This window comes from Miscanthus floridulus, chromosome 7 (assembly GCF_019320115.1).
Source record: "Miscanthus floridulus cultivar M001 chromosome 7, ASM1932011v1, whole genome shotgun sequence".
Taxonomy (NCBI): domain Eukaryota; kingdom Viridiplantae; phylum Streptophyta; class Magnoliopsida; order Poales; family Poaceae; genus Miscanthus; species Miscanthus floridulus.
In genome coordinates, this window is record NC_089586.1 from 18,173,140 (window position 1) to 18,196,656 (window position 23,517).

Genomic DNA, 23,517 nt, shown 5'->3' on the forward strand with positions numbered 1-23,517 from the left:
TAACTTTCTAAAAATAGAAAGTTGAAGAAACAAATTACTCCGTATTATTCTAAGAAAGTAAAATCACGGGCTGGCCGTTCGCTAGTTTCTCGTTCAAGGAACGATCGTTAAAATAGAATACAGTGCACGGGTAAGTGGCCAAACATACACGGCTCCCATGTTCTAAACATGGTCTAATAACTAATAAAGGTTTCCAGAACATATAATTGTTGCGGGGGAATGCCGAGTTTGCTTGTTTGGAAGAAAGAAAAAAAAATGTGGAGTTTGTTGGGCAGCTCGACCGAGCTAGTACGCTGAACAGTGAACACAGGGACTTGTTGGGTCGGTATCGGTCCCGTTTTCACGTCACGTCGCCACCCCAACAGTGAACACAGGGACACGTTGGGTCGGTATCGGTCCCGTTTTCACGTCACGTCGCACCCCCCCCCCCCCCCCCCCCCCCCCCCCCCCAAGATTTCGTTCAGCCCGTTCTCAGAGTTGGGACGACTTTGAATCGGATCGGAGAAGGTAAGGCTTTTTTGGACTTTCTGACTGATGATGATGAACTGAGCACGTACGCGATGGGTGGCGGAACAGAAAGAACACGGCTCAGACGAACTAAAGAAAGCTGGCTGACGGACGTGCGACAACGCGTCTTCTGCCATGTGTCGCGTCGCCGCCGCCCGCCCGCCGGTTTGGCAGTCGTCAGTTGAGGGCGGGGCGCTGACCAGACCGCGTCCACTCACGCGCGTGCCGCTCGTTGGACTCTGGACGCGTACTGCCTTGCCAGCCGTGGTCCGTGGAGCACAGCGGCCGGCCCCTGTCTGGCTGCACTCCAGCAAGCCAGCAAGCAGAGTCCAAGCCGGCACACGTACGCCAGCCCCTCGCTCCATCTCCCAATCTCCCAGGTCCCTCCAATTGCCTTTCAACCTGAATACCTGATAGATGTGTTTGAGGAAATAAGCAAACTGAGCGTAAATGCAAGGAACACAGAAACCAAGAATATATGCACAATAGGGACTGGGACGCAACGCCGCCTGCTCAGCAGATCTTTGAGCTCATCCAGCCACATGCTGTTCTGTTCTGCAATCAACACCACGAGAAAAAAGTAAGCGACCCGTGATGATAGATAATCATACAACAGCTACTAAGAGCCAATATAAAATGTGCAATTGCGCTCATACTGTAACCAAGTAAGCATAATCATCAACATAATCTAAAAAGGCCGTACCCAGTGCAGAGAGCTCCTGCTCTGTGTGGGATCCGGAGAAGGGTGTCAGTGGCAAGCCTTACCCTCGCCTGTGCAATGCGAGGAGACTGCGACTCGAATCCGGGACCTTACGGTCATGGACGGTAAGACTCTGCCGCTTGCAGACCCGCGCTTCAACATAATCTCAACCAATAAAAAATTACTTCCCCTCCGTTTGGGTTTATTCGACATCACCTTTTTACCTAGCGATTTTGACTGTTCTACAGTAGGTCAGTAAATTATTGGTGACAGGTAAACCCAAACAGAAGGAAGTGCAAAATCACGATGACCACACACAGATAAACCAAAACGGAGGAAAAGTAAATTATTAAATTATTGGTGAAACGTAAACCCAAACAGAGGCAATTACAAATACACGAGATTATTGGCATCACCACCTGAATGAATAAATTTGATAGGCCATGCTCACACTTCACAGTAGCACTAGCTTCCCCGCTCTCCATGGCTGTTACTTCCATTCCAGCGCTTTTGAATTCCAGTCAGCAACACCAGCCGAGGACCAAAGGTTCATCATATGCGCCTCTGGAACCTGGGCTATGGAAAACAGCCATGCGCATCAGCCAGTCAGAAGAATAGGGCACCAGGCACCAGCCACCAGGTCGCCCTCGCCCTGTCACCACCACCTCAATTGCTTTCTTAGTTTTCTTGCCTCCACGGCTCCACTTGCGCCTAAGTCCAAACCATGTACACACCTTGACCATCAACCCGATGATTGCTCTAAATTGTAGGCGTCTTTCGGAATCATGCGCTTTGCATACTCTCAGGCCAATCGGGTCTTGCAGATCTTCGGCAATTGTGGCTTTCACTTTTCCCGTTCAACAAAAAGGGCGCATCGATTAGTGATTCTAATTTATTTATTTTTGTCTTAGACAGAGCCAAAAAAAAGCGTTTTTTTTTTGTTAGAGGGACCAACAATACAAATTTTATCAAAATTTGGTCAAATTCAAAAAATTTCAGTGCAGCCACTACTCACTTTTTTTTGTGTGTGTGTGGGGGGTGGGGGGGGGGGAGGGGGGTGCCCCCTCTGCCCCTGGTCAGATCCTTAGATCGGGCCAATTGAGGGGTTATACGAACGTGGCAACATAAATTATGTCAAACCAGGTAAAATGGTAAATCACAGCAGACTGTAGAAACTCAACAAGGATTGAATCCATGATGACTGGACAGAAGCAAATATTTTGTACGGCCAGGAAGCTTCGTCAGTTGGATTCCTAGTGGACCATAGCAGGTAGCCACCAATGAAACATCTAGGTGTGAACAAGCGAGCTGATTTCTCTGTTGCATATAATAGAATCATAATAAAGACTTTGTTGTACCATCTAATCCTTGCCTCTATTTTTCTTTGTGGTGGACACTACTAGAAGGGATCAGCTAGATGGAACCAGCAGCCTCTTCCTTCTTCTACCTTATATTCTTCTCCGGTTAGACCATTATAACTCTGTCAAGATTGGGCACTATTAAACATTTGGTTTCCATGCTAGTTTCAATAGGCAGCCATGCAGCCACTCCATTTTTCATACAAGAAATACAACATTAGTTTACCCCTACCTGTCCTTGCCATTTCTCTTGTGCTGCTGCTGTCCTTGGCCACCCCCATCAGTTCTTGCACGGAGCAGGAGAAGACATCTCTCCTCCAGTTCCTTGCTGGGCTCTCGAAGGATTCTGATCTCGTCAAGTCATGGCAAGAAGGCACTGATTGCTGCAAATGGGAAGGGGTCACCTGCAATGAAAACAAGACGGTCATTGAGGTCTCTCTGCAATCTAGAGGCCTTGAAGGGAGTATCACGTCTCTTGGAAACCTCACCAGCCTGAAGCATCTTAACTTGTCCTACAATTCGCTGTACGGTAACCTGCCCCGGGAATTGGTGTCATCCAGCAGTATCATTGTCCTCGACATCAGCTTTAACCAGATCAGTGGAGACTTGCATGAACTACCATCTTCGACCTCTGGCCAACCTCTAAAGGTACTAAACATCTCAAGCAACTTGTTTACAGGGCAGTTTACAATCGCGACATGGAAGGGGATGGAGAATCTAGTGGCGCTCAATGCCAGCAACAACAGCTTTACTGGGCAGATTCCAAGTCATTTATGTAACATATCACCAAACCTTGCTATCCTTGAACTCAGTCACAACAAACTCAGTGGCAGTATACACCCAGGGCTTGGTAATTGCTCCAAGCTCAAAGTGCTCAAGGCTGGCCACAACCACCTCAGTGGGACTCTCCCTGATGAACTCTTCAATGCTACCTTGTTGGAGCACCTCTCTTTTTCCAGCAACAGTTTACATGGAATACTTGAGGGCACACATATTGCCGAACTCACTAATCTGGTCATCCTTGATCTTGGAGAAAATAATTTCAGCGGAAAGGTACCTGATTCCATAGTTCAGCTCAAGAAATTGCAGGAACTTCATTTGGGCTATAACAGCATGTCTGGGGAGCTGCCATCCACCCTGAGCAACTGCACAAATCTCACAAACATCGACCTCGGGAACAACAATTTCAGTGGAGAACTCACCAAGGTCAATTTCTCCAACTTACCCAATCTAAAAATCTTAGATCTTAGGGAGAACAACTTCAGTGGCAAAATTCCAGAAACCATATACGCATGCCACAGCCTTACTGCACTACGTCTATCTTCAAACAATTTCGAAGGCCAGTTATCAAAGGGACTAGGCAATCTGAAGTCACTCTCGTTCCTTTCACTTAGTGGCAACAGTTTTACGAATTTGACAAATGCACTTCAGATACTAAAGAGCTCCAAAAACCTCACCACCCTTCTTATTGGGCCCAACTTCATGAATGAGACCATGCCAGATGATGAAAGCATTGATGGTTTTGAGAATCTACAGGTTTTGGCCATCGATAATTGTCTACTGTTGGGGAAAGTACCTCTTTGGATATCAAAGATAGTAAAATTGGAGATGCTGTTTTTGCAAGGCAATCGACTAAGCGGACTGATACCAACCTGGATAAACACCCTGGACTATCTTTTCTATTTAGACCTATCGAACAACAGCCTTACAGGGGATATTCCAAAAGAATTAATGAATATGCCAATGCTAACTTCAGAGAAGACTGCAGCTCATTTGGACCCAAGGATCTTTGATCTCACAGTTTATTATGGTCCATCACTTCAATACCGCATACCAATTGCTTTTCCTAAAGTGCTTTATCTAAGCAGTAACAGATTCACGGGTGTGATTCCCCAAGAGATCGGTCAGTTGAATGCCCTCCTTTCACTCGATATCAGCTCAAACAACTTAACAGGACCAATCCCCCCATCCATCTGCAACCTCACAAACCTGCTGGCGCTAGACTTGTCCAACAATAATCTCACAGGTAGAATCCCAGCTGCATTGGAGAACCTGCACTTCCTTTCCACTTTCAACATTTCTAACAATAACCTGGAAGGGCCTATTCCAACTGGTGGCCAGTTTAGCACATTTCAGAATTCTAGCTTTGAGGGGAATCCAAAGCTATGTGGCTCTATGCTTGCCCATCAATGCAGTTCAGCTCAAGCATCTCCAGTCACCAGAAAAGAACAAAAGAAGATGGTTAGTATTGCAATTGCATTTGGCGTGTTCTTTGCAGGGATTGCCATTCTTCTGTTGCTGGGTCGTCTCCTTGTCTCAATCAGGGTAAAGTGTTTAGCAGCGAAAAGTAGAAGGGAGGATAGTGGAGATGTTGAAACGACTTCATTCAATTCCAGCTCAGAGCATGAACTGGTCATGATGCCACAAGGCAAGGGAGACAGAAACAAGCTCACATTCTCTGACATTGTAAAATCTACAAATAACTTCAGCAAGGAGAACATCATTGGGTGTGGTGGTTACGGTCTAGTCTACAAAGCCGAGCTACCTGATGGATCCAAGCTTGCAATTAAGAAGCTCAACAGTGAAATGTGCCTTATGGAAAGGGAGTTCACTGCTGAGGTTGAAGCACTCTCCATGGCCCAGCATGAAAATCTTGTGCCACTGTGGGGTTATTGCATCCATGGAAACTCTAGGTTCCTCATATATTCTTTTATGGAGAATGGCAGTTTAGATGATTGGCTTCACAACAGGGATGACGATGCTAGCACATTTCTTGACTGGCCGATGAGGCTGAAAATTGCCCAAGGAGCAAGCCGTGGTCTTTCCTGCATCCATAATGTCTGCAAGCCGCACATTGTCCATCGTGACATAAAATGTAGCAACATACTGCTTGACAAAGAATTCAAAGCTTATGTGGCAGATTTTGGGCTGGCAAGATTGATATTGCCCAATAAAACTCATGTTACGACCGAGCTGGTTGGTACTCTTGGTTACATTCCACCTGAGTATGGGCACGGGTGGGTGGCTACTCTGAGAGGTGATATATACAGCTTCGGAGTTGTCCTACTGGAGCTACTCACAGGATTGCGACCTGTTCCTGTTCTGTCAACATCAAAAGAACTTGTTCCGTGGGTGCTGGAGATGAGGTCTCATGGAAAGCAGATTGAGGTCCTTGATCCAACACTCCGTGGCACAGGGCATGAAGAGCAAATGCTGATGATGCTTGAAGTTGCTTGTAAGTGTGTGAACCATAACGCTTCCATGAGGCCAGCTATAATGGAAGTAGTCTTATGCCTGGAAAGCATCAATGCTGGCTTGCAGACACAAGAGTCAGCCAAGACATAATGCAGTAAGCATCCAGACATGATGATATTGCAGTTAGGTGAATAGAGTAGATATACTTTTCACTAGAGGTACCAGTTTGAGTTTGGCTAGTATTACAGTGCATTCTGTACAGTTCTTGCACATTATAAAATGTAAATTTTGGCGAAGATAAGTACCCATCCCCAGGGCTGAAGCTAGGTATTAAGTAGGGGGTGCAAATGCACACGCCCTAAAATATAAAAACAGTGATTATATGATTATATCTAAAATCTCACCATATATGCATCTCTGAGATACATGTTCATGCAACCACAAGACAAGCGCACCCTCTCTAATTTGCTCTAGCTTCGTCACTCCCTCGCCTACTTCTTTTTTTCTTGAAGTACTAACATGTATGCTCCGATCAGTTTGTGGACTACTTTTGAAAAAAAGAAAGTGAAAAACAAATGTGCTTGCTGAGTTGTTACGTAGTTCAAGTGCTGATACTAATGCATTAGATACTGTGATCACTCAGCTATTGGCTATGATGAACAAAGTTCTGAAACCACTGGAATGGAGTGGGGATATAGAGTGAGTAAATGCAAAAATTGTCTGGATAAAGCATGAAATGGAGTGGCCGCATAGTAATATGTAGTACCACCAACATTTAGACTATGCGAAGTACCACTGTACCTGTACTAAGTACTCCTAGCAACCATGCAAGCAGAAGTTTGACCCGGCGAGGAGACCAGGTCCTTGCAGCACGCGGCCCTGCACCCAACGTCCTCGACCTGCTCCTGCACGACGCGCCCATTCACACGAGGCATTCGACAGCCACCGTATCCGTCCATGGAGCCCTCAAGTGACGGGTCCTGGCGGCGGCATTTCCACGAACACCCTGAGCGCGCGGCTTCCGAGACGGCGCCGCCGGCGCCGCGTTCTCGGTCCCCGGGACCGGCAATGCGTCGTACAACACTGGGCTTGGAACGCACGCGGCCGAGCGGGAACGAGCGCCCAACGCGAGCGCGGCGAGGACACGCTGCGCGGGTGTTGGTGGTGGACTGGTCGGGGACAAGAGAGGAGCTACTGCAGAGTGCAGAGTTCGCTAGTAGGCCCGACCGATAACCCAGTCATGGGTCCGAACTCCGAAGGTACCCACGCCGGCGCCTCGCCTGGTGCAATTTGGTAGATGCCCAGTTGAGCGAGACGCGCGGCGATTGGGTTGCGGCTTGCCGGCGACCGCTGACGGAAGCGCGGCCTAGATGGCCGCCATGACGCCGCGGAACAAGGGGGTGTTTGGTTCGAGGCAGTAAACTTTAGTACCTAAGTTTAGTTATTTTTAAGTAAATTTTTTAATAGCTTTTAATCATAACGTTGGTTAAAAAGTTACTAAAGTGACTAAACGTTACTAAATTTAGTAGCGGCTAGGCGAACCAAACATACCCTAAGCACTGTTTTACAACCCCCTCCTGTTAGTGTTTTTGGGTCAGTTTTTTTTTTAAGTTTGGGCCAGGAATCAGGATGTATGGAAGAAGAGACTTTTACGTGTATGTCATTAAAAAAGTTTGTAATTATATACATATCATTAAAAAAGTTGACCGCACACATATGCTACCGTTATGAATTTCTTTGCTCTCCAAGTCATTCTGTCCGTTTTTCTACTTAACGCTGTCAAACCAACAGGTGAAATGATCATTTTACCCACGGTGGGATCCGTTTCTCAGCCACCCAAACTCTCTTTTTCTCTCTCTTTCTCTTGCGCCTCCGTTCCGCGCTCCTCGTGCTCCTGCTCGTCGTCGCGGCGTAGGCGATGTGCTGCTGCTTCCCCTTCGCGGTGGTGGAGCTCGTCGTGCTCGCGGCTGTGGGCGTGCCCGCCGCGCTGTGCCGCCGCGCCGGGGCGAGGTGCAGGCGCGCCTCCTGCGCCGCCGCGGCCAAGAAGAAGGAGATGGCGGGGATGGACAGGGTGAGCAAAGGGGAGTTGCAGCAGCCAAGGGCGGAGCTCCTCCGCGCACATCGACACGAGCCCCGATAGCGACGACGAGGGCCCCGGTGTGCAGGGAGGCGGCCTCGTCCCCAACGGCGGCGGCGAGAGCCAAGAGGAGGCGCGCATGGAGCTGCCGCAGCCTGTCCTCGCCGTGGATTTGCCGCAGCGCGCGTGGAGGTGACGCGAGGAGGTGAGCTCCAGCCGCCGCTGGAGCGGGGGAGCTCCGCCCCGGCCGCCGCGGGCGCGCGCGGGCGAGCTCCGCCCCGGGCACTGCGGGTGCGCGCGGGAGAGCTCCAGCCCGGCCAGCCGCCGCGGGCGCACGCGGGCTCTGCCGGGGGCGCGCGCGGAGAAGAGAGATGAGGTCGAGTTTGAAAGAGAGAAGGAGAGGATAGGGATGAGAGGGGTATTATGGACTTCTTGACTGACCTGACCCACTTGTCAGGACTCCCAAACGGTGAAAAATGAACGAAATACGGATGGAATGGCTTGGAGAGCAAAGAAGTTCAGAATGGTGGCATATATATGCGGTCAACTTTTTTAATGATCTATGTATAATTATAAACTTTTTTAATGGCATATATGTAAAAGCCTCATGGAAGAAGACCCCCGCATTTTACGAGATACCCTATTGTGAATTGCGAGCCAGGCCTTATTTAGGTGGTGTTTGGTTGCCCCCTCATAAATTTTAGTCGCGGTTCCATCAAATGTTTGGACACATGCATAGAGTATTAAATATAGACTAATTACGAAACTAATTGCATAGTTTGCGACTAATTTACGAGACAAATCTTTTAAGTCTAATTAGTCCATGATTTGACAATGTGGTGCTACAGTAAACATGCGCTAATGATGAATTAATTAGGCTTAAAAATTCGCCTCGTGGAGTACTAACGGATTATGTAATTTGTTTTTTTATTAGTATCCGAACACCCCATGCAACATTCTCCCGACACACCTCCTAAATTTTAATCACCGGATCCAAACACCACCTTAGTTCTTCATCTAAAGTTTAGTCCCTATCCCATCGGATATTTGAATATATGTATAAAGTATTAAATATAGACTAAAAATAACTAATTGTACAGATTGCGACTAATTTGCGAGGCGAAATTTTTAAGTCTAATTAGTCCATGATTTGACAATGTGTTGGTGTTACAGTAAACATGTGCTAATGACGGATTAATTAGGCTTAATAAATTCGTCTTCGGAGTAATGATGACTTCTGTAATTTATTTTATTATTACTATCCGTACACTTTCATATGACACCCCGATGTGACACCCCTAAACTTTAGCCATAGATTTAAATACCACCTAAATAATATTTTACATAGAGAGAAGTCTAATTTTGATGGCGTGTGCTAAGGCAAAAAAAAAAAAGGTATAAAAATTGCTGAGTTTGATGGCTCCGACAAGTTTGTCTAGCTGAATACACAATGTATAAAGTTAGGTTAACGTTGAGCCCAAAAATTACAGTTCAAGATATATTTATGAGGAAGTGATTGATACTAAGATAACATGGAGATTGGTGCGGGGAGGGGCGACGTGGAGACCGGAGAGCGACGCGGGGAGACATGGTCAACAATCGATATTTCAAGAGAGACTGAGATCTTCTTTAGTAAAACGTGAGTTAACCACATGAGGAACTGATTGAACCTGTAGACATGAAGAAAATTGACAGGCAATAGGCAGATAAACCCGCTAGATGGCAAAACACGATACGCCAAATTCATGTGGACTCCCTGGCCGTTCTCCAATTTATCACTCTGTTGTAGATTCATCACCCGTTGTAGATCTACTAATGTGTAAAGTTAGGATAGAGTTAAACTCAAAGATCGCAGTTCAAGACATCATGAGAAAGTGGTCGATACTAAGACGACGTGGAGATCGATACGGGGATGGACGGAGGGGGGCAAGGATGGACGGAGGGGGGCAAGGATGGGAGGGGGGCCTGTAACCGTTTTTTTCGAGATAGACTGGGATCCTCTTTGGTAAAGCGTGAGGTAATCATGTGGGGAACCGGTTGAACCCATAGGAAAGAAAAAAAAATTGACGGGTAACAGACGGTCAAAACTCCCAGATGGCAAAACATGATACGCCAAATTCATACGGACGCCTTGCCATTCTCCAAATTATCACTCGTTATAGATCTACTAATGTGTAAAATTATGATAAAGTTGAGCCCAAAGATCTCAGTTCAAGATATATTTATGAGAAAGTGGTCGATTCTAAGATGATGTGGAGATAGGAGTGGGGATGGACGGAGGGGGCAAGGACAGAGAGATGTGAGAGCGACGCAGGGATGCGTGGTCAGCCATCGATTTTTTTTTTTTAAGAGATTGGGATCCTCTTTGGTAAAGTGTGAGGTAACCGCATGGGGAACCGATTGAACGTGTAGGCATGAAGAAAATTGACGGGCAACAGGTAGTCAAAACTGCTAGGCGGCAAAACACGGCAATACATTCTCTAATTTATCACTCGTTGTAGATCTACTAATGTGTAAAGTTAGGATAAAATTAAGCCAAAGATCACAGTTCAAGACATAATGAGAGAATGGTCAATACTAAGACGACATGGAGATTGATGCGGAGATGGACGGACCCGTCCACATCCAGTTCGTGCAATGAGCGCGCTGACCGACCGCGTGGAGTTTGGAGTTGGAGTGGGAAGGCCGTGTCGTCCACGCGCATGCCGTTGCCGTGGCTTCTGCATCCTCCAGCCGTGCTTCCACTCCATGTCTGGCTGCAGGAAGCCGAGAGTCCGAGCCGACACGCCAGCCACTCGCTCCTTAGCTGCTCTACTAACAGGTTCCTCTGCAATTGGCTCTGAACCTGGTAGATTATGTAACCCTGCGAAAAGTAGTGTGTGAATGCAAGGAGCAGAGCAGACAAGACCCAGAGTGTTCTTCTAAGAAAAAGACACAGAAAGGGACGCAGCGCTAGCCTTGTTCTGCTCAGCAGACTCTTGTTAAAGCCTCGACAGTGTTTAGTGCCATCCACTTGCTGTTCTGCAGTCGACACCACGAGAAAAGAGTAGCCACCCGTGATGACAGATAATCATACAACGACCACTATGAAATGTGCAACTGCACCCACTAACCAGGCAAGCAATCATCGTCAACATGAACATGATCAAGATGCCCTGGAAAAAAACACGACATCTTTAGATCACTACCTGAATAATTTCGATCGGCCATGTTTCACAGCAGCTTGCTTCAGGCACTCCACTCTCCGGGGCTGCTTCAAATCTGTCTGCCAGTCCTCGTGCACACGCTGCATGCCCAGTTTACTTCCAGCCAGAGCCGAGGTCCATCACGCACCTGTGGAACAGGGGAGGGGGGCATGGAAAACAGCCGCAAACGTGCACACTGCATCAGCTGCAAGGATAACAGAAAGTAGACACCTCGGGCCGAGGCGGCTAATCAGACGAAGAATAGTACACCAGGTCGCCCTCAACCACCACCATGTTGATACCTTGACCGTGGCGCCGATGATTGATCTAAATTATGTGATGCGATGCCAGTCCTGAGATAAGGTAAATTCATGCAGGCTCTGTGTTGACTGTAGAGTGAATCTGACAAAATAGGTTATGTCAGATCAGGTAAATCATGTCACGCTGTAATAATTCAACACGGATTGATTCAAGGATGACTGGGAAAAGAAAAATATTTTGTGCAACCAGGAAGCGTGGTCACTGGTCAGTTGAACTTCTTAATTGATCATACAAGGTAGCCACCAATGAGACGTCAAAGTGCTAACAAGCGACCTGCTGTGTCTACTGCATAAAATACAATCGGTATGAGGAAATTGTTATAGCATCTAATCCTTGACTCCATTTTTCTCTCTGCTAGCCACACCAAGAAGGGATCAGAAAGATGGAAGAGAGGGCTTCCTCCTCCTCCTCCTCCTCCTCCTCCTCCTCCTCCTACCCTATGCACTTCCCTGATTATATCATTTGGTGCTGCCTAGACAGGACATAGGTTCAGCATCTGGTTTCCATGCTTGTCTCTATTAGAAGCCATGCAGTCACTCCACTTTTCATACAAGAAATACAGGAGTAGATTACCCATACCAGTTCTTGTCATTGCTCTTGTGCTGCTGATCTCTCTGTCCACCCCCACCAGTTCCTGCACAGAGCAGGAGAAGACATCTCTCCTCCAGTTCCTTGCTGGGCTCTCGAAGGATTCTGGTCTCGCCAAGTCATGGAAGGAAGAAGGAACTGATTGCTGCAAATGGCAAGGGATCACCTGCAACGGTAACAAGGCGGTCACTGAGGTCTCTTTGCCATGTAGAGACCTTGAAGGGTCCATCGGACTGTCTCTTGGGAACCTCACCGACCTGCAGTACCTAAACTTGTCCTACAACTCACTGTCCGGTGGCCTTCCGCTCGGATTGGTGTCATCCAGCAGCATCATCGTCCTCGACGTCAGCTTCAACCAGCTCAGTGGAGACCTGATTGAGCTGTCAGCTTCAACCCCGGGCCAGCCTCTACAGGTACTAAACATATCGAGCAACTTGTTTACAGGGCAGTTTACATCCACAACATGGAAGGGAATGGAGAATCTAGCCGTGCTCAATGCCAGCAACAATAGCTTTACTGGTTTGATACCAAGCCATTTCTGTAACATATCTCCATCCTTTGCTGTGCTTGAACTCTGCTACAACCAATTCAGTGGTAGAGTTCCTCCGGGGCTTGGTAATTGCTCCATGCTGAGAGTGTTCAAGGCTGGCCAAAACAACCTCAGTGGGGCACTCCCAGATGACATTTTTAATGCTACCTCGTTGGAGTACTTGTCTTTACCTAGCAATGAGTTACAAGGTGCACTAGATGGTTCACACATAACGAACCTAAAAAATCTGACAACTCTTAATCTTGGAGGGAACAACTTCAGCAGCAGTATTCCAGATTCCATAGGTCAGCTCAAGAGACTGCAGGAGCTCCATCTCGACCACAACAGCATGACAGGAGAGCTCCCATCAACTCTGAGCAGCTGCACAGATCTCATAACAATTGACCTCAAGAGCAACAGCTTCAGTGGAGACCTTGTCAAGGTCAATTTCTCCACCCTTAAAAATCTAAGAACTTTAGATCTCTTGTACAACACTTTCACTGGCACCATTCCAGAGAGTATCTACTCTTGCACTAATCTGACTGCACTGAGGCTATCAGGTAACAAGTTACATGGTCAGCTTTCACAAAAAATAGTTAATCTGAAGTCGCTCACCTTCCTATCAATAGGCGAAAACAATTTTACAAATGTCACAAATACACTTCAAATCCTCAAGAGATTCAGGAACCTAACGACTTTGCTTATGGGATCCAGTTTCATGGGTGAGTCCATTCCGGAGGATGAAACAATACATGGTTTTCACAATCTTCAGTTTCTGAGTATGGCTAATTCCTCATTATGTGGAACAATACCACTTTGGTTATCCAAGCTAACTACTTTACAGATCCTAGATTTATCTGGTAATCAACTCACTGGACCAATACCTGCATGGATCAACAGACTAAAGTTCCTCTTCTATCTAGATATATCGAACAACAGCTTTATAGGGGAAATTCCAAAATCTTTAATGCAGATGCAAATGCTAACATCAAAGAATACTGCAGCGCATTTTGATCCAGGAATCCTTGAGCTGCCTGTTTATCAAGGACAATCGCTTCAATACCATGGGATTAGAGCTTTTCCAACAGTGTTGAATCTTGCAAGTAACAACTTTACAGGGGCAATTCCTCAAGAGATTGGTCAACTGAAAATGCTCTTGTCACTCAATATAAGCCACAACAACTTATTCAAACAGATCCCACAATCAATCTGCAACCTCACAGACCTCGAGGTACTGGACTTATCCAATAATCATCTCACTGGAGCTATCCCGGTTGCACTGAACAATCTGCACTTCCTTTCCCAGTTTAGTGTGGCTAACAATGATCTTGAAGGGCCTATTCCAACTGGAGGACAGTTTAGCACATTTCCTATTTCTAGTTTCGAAGGGAACCCAAAGTTGTGTGGTTCTATCCTCTTTCGTAGCTGTGGATCTACTGGAGCACTTCCAGTCTCCACGAAACAACACAACAAGAAGATCGCTTTTGCAATTGCATTTGGTGTGTTCTTTGGAGCAGTTATAATTCTTCTATTGCTTGTGTGTTTCCTCATCTCAACCAAGGGTACAACATCCATAAGAAAGGATACAAGTACAGCCACTGAGGATGTAGGAGCTTCACGCTCTAATACAGAGCAACCATTTGTGATACTTCCACAAAGAAAGGGAGAAGGAAGTAATTTCACATTCATCGACATCGTGAAGGCAACAAATAAGTTTGACAAGGAGAACATCATTGGATGTGGTGGCTATGGACTAGTATACAAGGCTGAGCTACCTGATGGGTCCAAGCTCGCCATCAAGAAGCTTAACGGTGAGATGTGCCTCATGGAAAGGGAATTTACTGCAGAAGTTGATGCGTTGTCCATGGCACAGCATGAAAATCTAGTGCCACTGTGGGGCTACTGCATCCAGGGGAACTCGAGGTTCCTAATATATTCCTTGATGGAAAATGGCAATCTGGACGATTGGCTTCACAACAGTGATGATGATACCAGCACATCTCTTGACTGGCTGACGAGGCTCAGGATTGCCCAAGGAGCGAGCCGTGGCCTTTCTTATATCCATAATGTCTGCAAACCTCACATTGTCCACCGTGACATCAAATCCAGCAACATCCTACTTGACAAAGAATTCAAAGCTTATGTAGCAGATTTTGGGCTGTCAAGATTGATCCTGCCCAACAAAACTCATGTCACAACCGAGTTGGTTGGCACTCTTGGTTACATTCCACCTGAGTATGGCCAAGGGTGGGTGGCTACTCTGAGAGGTGATATATACAGTTTCGGAGTTGTCCTACTTGAGCTGCTCACAGGATTGCGACCTGTTCCAGTTCTGTCAACATCAAAAGAACTTGTCCCGTGGGTGCTGGAGATGAGGTCTCAGGGAAAACAGATTGAGGTCCTGGATCCAACACTCCGTGGCACAGGGCATGAAGAGCAAATGCTGATGATGCTTGAAGGTGCTTGTAAGTGTGTGAACCATAATCCTGTCATGAGGCCCAGTATAATGGAAGTAGTCTCATGCCTGGAAAGCATAGATGCTGGCCTGCCGACGCAAAAGTCAGCCAAGACATGAAGCAGTAAGCATCTAGTTACACATGATGATGCTGCAGTTAGGTGAATAGAGTAGATATACTTTTCTCTGCTTTTTCACTAGAGGTACCGATTTGAGTAAATTTTGAGGAAGATAAGTACTCATCCCCACACCTACTTCTTTTTTCTTGAAGTACGAACATGTATGCTCTGATCAGTTTCTGGACTATTGTGGCAAAGCAAAAGCAAGTGAAATACTAATGTGCTTTCTGAGTTGTTACTAGCTCATACTCATGCATTAGATGCTGTGATCACTCAGCTGTGGCTATGATAAACAAAGTTCTGAAACCACTGGAATGGAGTGGGGATACAGAGCGAGTAAATTCAAAAATTGTCTGGCTAAAGTATGAAATGGAGTGGCAGCATGATAATACGTAGTACAAGGTTTGGTTTTGAGACGATCACTAAATAAATCTCGACATGCATTTGGACTATGCGAAGTACCACTGTACCTGTACAAAGTAGTAACCATGCATCCAGAAGTTTGACCCGGCGAGGAGACCAGGTCCTTGCAGTACGCGGCCGTGCGCCCAACGTCCTGCAGCACTGGGCGTATCCGTCCATGGAGCCCCCAACCCAAGTGACGGGTCCTGGCGGCGGCATTTCCATGAACACCCTGAGCGCGCGGCTTCCGAGGGCGCCACGTTCCCTACCGCCGGGATCGGCATTGCCTCCTGCAGCACTGGGCTGGGCACGCACGCGGCCGAGCGGGAAGGAGCGCCCAACGCGAAGCGGCGATGGCACGGTCCGCGGGTGTTGGTCGGGGAGAGAGAGGAGCTACTGCAGAGTGCAGTGTTCGCTAGTAGTAATGCTTGCGGTTGCGGCCCGGCCAATAACCCAATCATGGGTCCGAAGGTACCGGCGCCGCGCCTGGGTGCAGTTTGGTATATGGCCAGGCCAGTTGAGCGAGACGCGCGGCGATTGGGATGCCGGCGACCGCCGACGGAGGCTCGATGGCCGGGGCCGCCATGACCGAGACCCCATCCTCCGTCCCTTCATCCCTCCTACCAGAACACTGGATCCGTCTCCACCAAACGGATAACAGGGACCTTCCCATTCCTAAAACAGAGCTGGGTCCATCAAATCCCACTATGTCCCTGAACCAAACGATATCTCAGTGTTTTTATCACGATATTTGGTAAACGTAGAAGCCTCACACATTTTTAAGAGAAAAATCCAGACCGAATATTACATTGTCCCATGTGAGCGTGGCGGCTAATGTACCATGACAAAAAAAACTGAACGATCCTGTTTGAACTGCCTAAGATAAGTTGTACTTGATTCAACGGTAATGCTGGGAAGCGGACATTGGACGGTAATGCTCGGAAGCGGACGTTGGACAGATCGATGGTGGGCCACGATATTAGCCTAACCATCTCTTTCTATCCGCTCGGAAGTTTAAAAAAAAAACGATCTTCCAATCTTGTGGCCCTCTTCCTTCCCCACTGTGTTGCATCCTGCACGCAGCTCGCGTCACCTACAGGCAGTGTCACGCCATCGCTCGCGGCCCCGCGACCACCCACCGCCCCTCGCTGCTCCGACCCGGCATCGCACCGCCCTTTCCGCCCACCTGCTGCGCCACCCACGCTTGCTCCAGAAGTTTGACCCGGCGAGGAGACCAGGTCCTTGCAGTACGCGGCCGTGCGCCAAAACGTCCTCGGCCTAACCGACGCGCCCATTAACACCTGTCATTCGACAGCCACCGTATCCGTCCATGGAGCCCCCAACCCAAGTGACGGGTCCTGGCGGCGGCATTTCCATGAACACCCTGAGCGCGCGGCTTCCGAGACGGCGGCGCCACGTTCCCTACCGCCGGGATCGGCATTGCCTCCTGCAGCACTGGGCTGGGCACGCACGCGGCCGAGCTGGAAGGGGCGCCCAACGCGAAGCGGCGATGGCACGGTCCGCGGGTGTTGGTCGGGGAGAGAGAGGAGCTACTGCAGAGTGCAGTGTTCGCTAGTAGTAATGCTTGCGGTTGCGGCCCGGCCAATAACCCAATCATGGGTCCGAAGGTACCGCGCGCCGCGCCTGGGTGCAGTTTGGTAGATGGCCAGGCCAGTTGAGCGAGATGCGCGGCGATTGGGATGCCGGCGACCGCCGACGGAGGCGCGGGCTCGATGGCCGGGGCCGCCATGACCGAGACCCCATCCTCCGTCCCTTCATCCCTCCTACCAAATAGAACACAGGATCCGTCTCCACCAAACGGAGAACAGGGACCGTCCCATTCCTAAAACTGAGCTAGGTCCATCAAATCCCACTATGTCCCTGAAGGATCCCTGAACCAAACGATATCTCAGTGTTTTTATCACGATATTCGGTAAAGAGTTAAATGCACCAGAGATTCATTAACTTGTGAGAAGGTTTCAGTTAGGTCCATTAATTTTTAAAGTGGTTTTTTTGTCTATAAACTTAGCATGTGTATCACTTAGGTCCATGTCGCTCCATAGGCTTCTCATGCTGACATGGCCTGCTGACCTGTTCTTCTAAAACAACTGTTGACGCTTCATTTCATCAAACATCCTGTGACCGCGAGCAGGTGCCGCCGCCGTTGTTCGAGGCTTGGCTGGCGCCGGCGGCCGCGACGTGCGGCACTGAACCGGCATCACGCACGGGCGCCGCCATCCTCCTCCTAGGCATCCCCGCGCGCTCGAGTCCGGCTCCGGCGCGGCGTCCGTCGAGCACGCATGGGGCATCCCGTCGAGCGTCTTCGGATGGATTTACCTGGTGACTTTGACATCCATGGCGACCGACATCCTGTCGCTCTTGGACCCTACCAACGACGCCGGTGGGAATGCCATCGCGCAAGCCCTGTACACCACCTTCCGATAGAGGTTCGGCGGCGGCGGGGGCGTCCTGTGCCTGGCGGCCATGGCCGTCGCCATATTCCTCTATGGCACGGCGTCCGTGACCAGCAACTCGAGGATGGGGTATGCCTTCTCCAGGGACGGCGCGATGCCGCTATCGCGGCTCTGGTACCGTGTCAACAAGCAGGAGGTGCCCTTCAACGTCGTCTGGCTCTCCGTCTCCGTGGCATTCGTCATGTCGCCGGCGTGACCACAGAGGGAACTACGGTGGGCAAGATGGAGATCCCCGTGGCCTCCTTCGGCGTCTTCGCCATCTTGACGCTCACCGTCTGGGTAGCCGTGTACGACCACGTGCTGGTGCAGCCACTGTCCTGGCTCACTGGCCATGCGCGCGGGCTCAGCCTGCGGCAGCGGATGGGCGCCGGCCTCGCGCTCTTCGCCGTGGCCATGGCCGTGGCCGCGTACACCGAGAGCATCCGCCGAGCCACCACGATCGCCCAGGAGCTCTGCGACCCGGGGCACCCGGACGAACCGGTGCACATGTCGGCCATGAAGCTGGTGCTGGGCAGCGCCATCGTGTAGGGCGCGGAGGAGCGCACGGAGGCCGCGCAGGCGCAAGAACGAGAACCCTGCGGCCGCGTCAATGGTGGTGACGGGCCCTCAAAACCAAAACCGAGCATGGAGCACCCACGCATCGAGGCTGAGCAGCAGCCTGCCTCTGACGGCTAGCGGCGTGTAGTTGAAGTTTACCCCAGTGACGGGGTACGCCACTGGCAAGCAGAACAGCACGGTGACAAGGGCCACCCAGAGGATGGCGACCCAGCCGATGACAAGGCTATAGCGTCTGAGATGAAATGGCCCTGGGACAAACAAGTTCCACGTCGTCGTCACATGAAAGAAGATGGGTAGGGCGTAGGCGATGTACATGCCTGAAAGCATCTAGGCCCGTAGTCAGGTTTCCGTGATTAATGACAATACATGATTACTGTGACTAACGTGTGTTTTGCAGAGGTAATTAAGTTAGGTCACGGTAATAAAGATCGATTGGGCAATTATGGTTGTCATGCCCCTACGATGGAAATCGTTTCAGTTTTCAAAGGATGGACGACAAGGTTAAGGACGGACTAGTTCTAAGTGTCGATTGGAGTTGAAGAGACACTTAGAGTAGTTTAGGACTTTGTTTTTCCTTTGGCCGTACTATTAAGGGGGGTATGAACGGGTAGCTTGACCTAGGTGAGTCTAGTGAGTTAGGTGTGGTGCACACTTGCTAAATCTAGCACTAGGTAGCTCCTTAACAACCCTTTGATCTAATGGAGCAAACTTCATTCATATATGATCAAGAGTTGGAAGTGAATGGAGGGTCAAATACTGACCAGACGCTGGCTCCGGTGTGACCGGACGCTGGCTCAGTGTCCGGTCAGTTCATTTGACCAAGGTGAAAGCGTCTGGAAGTGACCGAACGCTGAGAGGTCAAGTGACCAGACACTGAGGGCCAGCGTCCGGTCGACTCCAGTAAGGTCCCAAAGAGGGAGAATCCTGATCGGACGCGTCCGGTCAATGCTGACCGGACGCTGATCAGGTTTCGACTACTGACCGGACGCTACTCAGCAAGTGACCGGGCGCTGGGGGTCCAGCGTCCGGTCGACATCAGTAAGGTTCCAGTGAGGGGAAAATGTGACCGGACACATCCGGTCAGTGTTGACCGGACGCTGGCCAGCGTTCGGTCAACACTTAACCACTAGAGTTTGGGTGTACTGACCGGAGCGTTCGGTCACCCCGCAGAGGCACACAACGGTTCGTTTTTTAGCCGGTGTTATAAATACAACCTCCACTCATGTGTGGGGGCACTTTTTGCTCATTCCAACAGCTGAGAAACATGTTTGAGAGTGTTAAGAAGAGCAAGGTCCTAGTGAGGTGATTGAGATTTGAGAATCCCAAAGAGAGCCCTCATTAGTGAGATCAAGAGTAGTAAAGTGTGCATCCACCCTTCTCATTAGGCTTGTCGTGATCAAGTGAGAGTTCGTGCTTGTTACTCTTGGTGATCGCCATCACCTAGACGGCTTGGTGGTGATTGGGAGCTTGGTGATCATCCGAAGAGCTTATGGATGACCCAACTCAAGTTGTGAGCGGTTGTGGGTGATTCACCGCGACGGAGTATCGAAGAATCAACCCGTAGAGAGCACTTGATCCTTGCGCGAATCAAGGGGGAGCTACACCCTTGCGCGGGTGCTCCAACGAGGACTAGTGGGGAGTGGCGACTCTCCGATACCTCAGCAAAACATCGCTGCGTTCCTCCTTCTCTATTTACTTTGAGCATTTACTTTGAGCAATTCAATTCTTGTCTTTACATTCATAGAATTACCATGCTAGAGTAGGATTGGAACTTAGGTTGCAAGTCTTTTGTGTGGTAGAACAATTAGAAACACTTTCTAGGCACAAGGGGTTAATTGGGCTAACCATAGGATTTAATTATTGCAAAAAATTAGAATTAGCCCAATTCACCCCCCTCTTGGGCATCTTGATCCTTTCAATTGGTATCAGAGCCTCATGCTCATGTATTTAGGCTTAACCGCCTAGAACAAGATGTCTCACGGGGATAGACCTCCTCCTATCTTTGAGGAAGATGATTTTTCTTATTGGAAAATTCGTATGGAGGTGTATCTAGAAGCTCTAGATGTTGGTATTCTTAGAGCCGCCTCACATGGCTTCCTAAAACCTCGGGATGCTACTTACCTACAAGGCGATGAGGTGAACTATGAGAAGTGGAATGCAAAGGCTCAAAACACCATCTTTAGAGGCCTTTGCAAAGATGTGTTCAATCGGGTGAGGAACCACAAAGATGCCCATGCACTATGGTTGGACGTTTGTGCGCTCCATGAGGGAACTAAGAGTGAGCGTGAGGAACGCTATCATCTTGTCATGAAAAAGCTCAACTCTTTTGAAATGCTTCCTAAAGAATGTGCTAACGAGATGTATTCATGTTTGAATGTTCTTGTAGAGGAAGTCAATGGGCTTGGACTTACTCAAATGCAACCATCTGATGTTGTAAGAAAGATTTTGAGTGTCCTCACCATTGATAAATATGGGCATATTGTGACCGTGCTTCATCAAGGTGATCTTTCCACTGCTACATCGACACAAATCTTGGGAAAGATCAATGCTCATGAGATGTACATGCACATCATGCCACAAGATGGCTCATCCTCTACCAAGAAGAAAGATAAGGACTTAGCATTCAAAGCTAGTCAAGAGAAGGGTAAAGCAAGACTTGAGTATGAGAGCTCAAGTGATGATGAAGTTGATGATGAAAGTTTTGCTCTCATGGTGAAGAAGACTGCCAAGATGCTAAAGAAGCTCAACAAGAGTGGTATCAAGTTTGATGGCAAGAAGAAGAAGTTCTTCACTAGCTCTAGAAAAAAGTCAATCTTCGAGATGGATTGCTTCAATTGTGGAGAACTTGGTCATCTAGCACACCAATGCACTAAGCCCAAGAAAGACAAGTTTAAGAACAAATACAAGGGCAAGAAAGATGACTTAAGTAATAAAGAAGAAGAAGAGAAGAAGAAGAACAAGCCATACAAGAAGAGAGATGGCAAGAAGAGGGACTTCCACAAGAAGAAGAAGAGTGGAAAGGCATACATTATCGGTGATTGTCTCACGGACATTGATTCATCTAGTGCCTCATCCGATGATGATAGTGACAATGAGAAGGTGGCCACAATTGTTATCAACTCTTCATCATCTTCATCGCCACCACCGCCATCATCCTCTACACACCTATGCCTTATGGCCAAGGGTGACCGCAAGGTATCTAACAATGATGATAGTAGTGATGATGATAGCGATAGTAATGATGATGAATATGAATCACCTTCTTATGATGATCTTGCTAGATTACTAAAACAATACACTAAGATCATTATAAAAACTAGAGCTAAAAATAAAAAGCTAGAAGCTAAAAATGACTCTCTTTTAGCCAAATGTGATATAGCGGAAAAGGCTAGTGTTGAGCTTAAAGAAGCAAATGATGCTATATCATCCAAACTTAAGGAGCTCAAATCTTCTAAGAAAGAGCTTAAAGAAAAATATGATAAACTTGAGAGGACACATAATGAGCTCATCACTAGCCACAACAAGCTAAGAGAAGAATATACTACTCTTAAGATTAATCATGATAATCTTGTTATTGCTCAAGAATTCTTATCCAATGAGCCACATGATGCTACTAACGATGTTGTTAAGATTGATATAGCAACATCATGTGATGACTTAATTATTGAGAGCATTGAGCAAAGTTCTAGTAGCAAGGGCAAGCAAGTGGTTGAAGCCGATGATTATGATGAGTTTGTAAAGCTCAAGAATGACAATGAAAAACTCAAGAAAGATCTTGAAGAACTCAAAACCACCAAGTCTATTATGCTAGAAACTATTGTTCATGTTGATGGTTTGATCCTTGAGAATGAGAAGCTCAAAGATGAGAACAAGAAGCTCAAGGAAGAGAAAAACAATGATGCACTCAAGGAAGAAAACAAGAAGCTCAAGTTAGAGAAAGAGCATCTTAAGATTGGATTGAGCAAGTTCACTAGAGGCAAGCATATTCAAAGTGAGCTACTAATGAACACCGTCATGAAGATGGATAGAAGTGGCATTGGGTACTTGACAAATCAAGAGAAGAAGGCTCAAGCTCAACAACAACATAAGTCCAAGCCAAAGCCAAAGAGATATTTTGAGTGTAGACAAGAAGGCCACTTTGCTCATGAGTGCCAAACTCCACCACCACAACCCTTGCCCAAGTATGCTAGACCTTTTGCCTTCAATGCTCACTACATGCTTAGAAATGATTCTAGTGGAAAGATGAAAGTCATATTCTTAGGACCTCCCAACAAAAATAGGCCTAAGAAATTTTGGGTTGCAAAGTCACTTGTTGAGAAGGTGAAGGGCCCTCAATAAGTTTGGGTTCCTAAAGCTTGATCTCTTATGTGTAGGTGAACTACAAGACCGGTGGAAGTCATTGGGTTATTGATAGTGGTTGCACACAACATATGACCGGTGATCCTCATATGTTCACCTCACTAGATGAAGAAGTAGATGGACAAGAAAGAATCATATTTGGAGATAACTCAAAGGGCAAGGTCAAAGGATTAGGCAAAGTGGCTATATCAAATGATCATTCCATCTTCAATGTGCTATATGTTGCTTCATTGAGTTTCAACTTGCTATCCGTTGGACAATTGTGTGATCTTGGCTTCCAATGCTTGTTTACCAAGAAGAACATTGTTGTATCCAAGAAGGATGATGATCATGTGATATTCAAAGGATTTAGATATAACAACCTATATCTAGTGGACTTCACCTCCGAAGATGCAAACTTAAAGACATGCTTATTCACCAAAACAACTCTTGGGTGGCTATGGCATAGAAGACTTGCTTATGTTGGGATGAGCTCACTCAAGAAGTTAATGAAAAATGATTTGGTGAGAGGGTTGAAGGATGTGAAGTTTGAGGAGGATAAGCTTTATAGTGCGTGTCAAGCCGGCAAGCAAGTTGCAAATACTCATCCAACCAAAGCTTTCATGTCAACCACAAGAGTGCTAGAACTCCTTCACATGGACTTATTTGGACCAACAACATACAAGAGTTTGGGAGGAAATCTTTATTGCC

At 47.7% G+C, this 23,517-nt stretch overlaps 2 protein-coding genes and 1 long non-coding RNA gene across 3 annotated transcripts; 2 read left to right on the forward strand and 1 right to left on the reverse strand.

Annotated features, from left to right (window-relative positions):
• The first annotated feature begins 2,325 nt into the window (after positions 1-2,325).
• On the forward strand, positions 2,326-6,540 carry LOC136466649 (tyrosine-sulfated glycopeptide receptor 1-like). Its single transcript, XM_066465118.1, has one exon. It carries the CDS (start codon positions 2,746-2,748, stop codon positions 5,908-5,910), a length of 3,165 nt encoding a protein of 1,054 aa, XP_066321215.1. The 5' UTR covers positions 2,326-2,745; the 3' UTR covers positions 5,911-6,540.
• A 3,722-nt stretch (positions 6,541-10,262) lies between these two features.
• LOC136466652 (uncharacterized) lies at positions 10,263-15,654 on the reverse strand. Its single transcript, XR_010761397.1, has 3 exons — positions 15,505-15,654; positions 11,325-11,424; positions 10,263-11,170 (listed from the first exon to the last, which is right to left on the reverse strand). It is a non-coding gene; the product is annotated as an uncharacterized lncRNA (long non-coding RNA).
• On the forward strand, positions 11,463-15,268 carry LOC136466651 (tyrosine-sulfated glycopeptide receptor 1-like). The gene has a single exon (XM_066465119.1). It carries the CDS (start codon positions 11,871-11,873, stop codon positions 15,033-15,035), a length of 3,165 nt encoding a protein of 1,054 aa, XP_066321216.1. The 5' UTR covers positions 11,463-11,870; the 3' UTR covers positions 15,036-15,268.
• Positions 15,655-23,517: the final 7,863 nt, after the last annotated feature.

Coding starts and splice junctions, on each gene's coding strand:
- LOC136466649 (XM_066465118.1), top strand. CDS start 2,746: ATGCAGCCACTCCATTTTTCATACAAGAAATACAACATTAGTTTACCC.
- LOC136466651 (XM_066465119.1), top strand. CDS start 11,871: ATGCAGTCACTCCACTTTTCATACAAGAAATACAGGAGTAGATTACCC.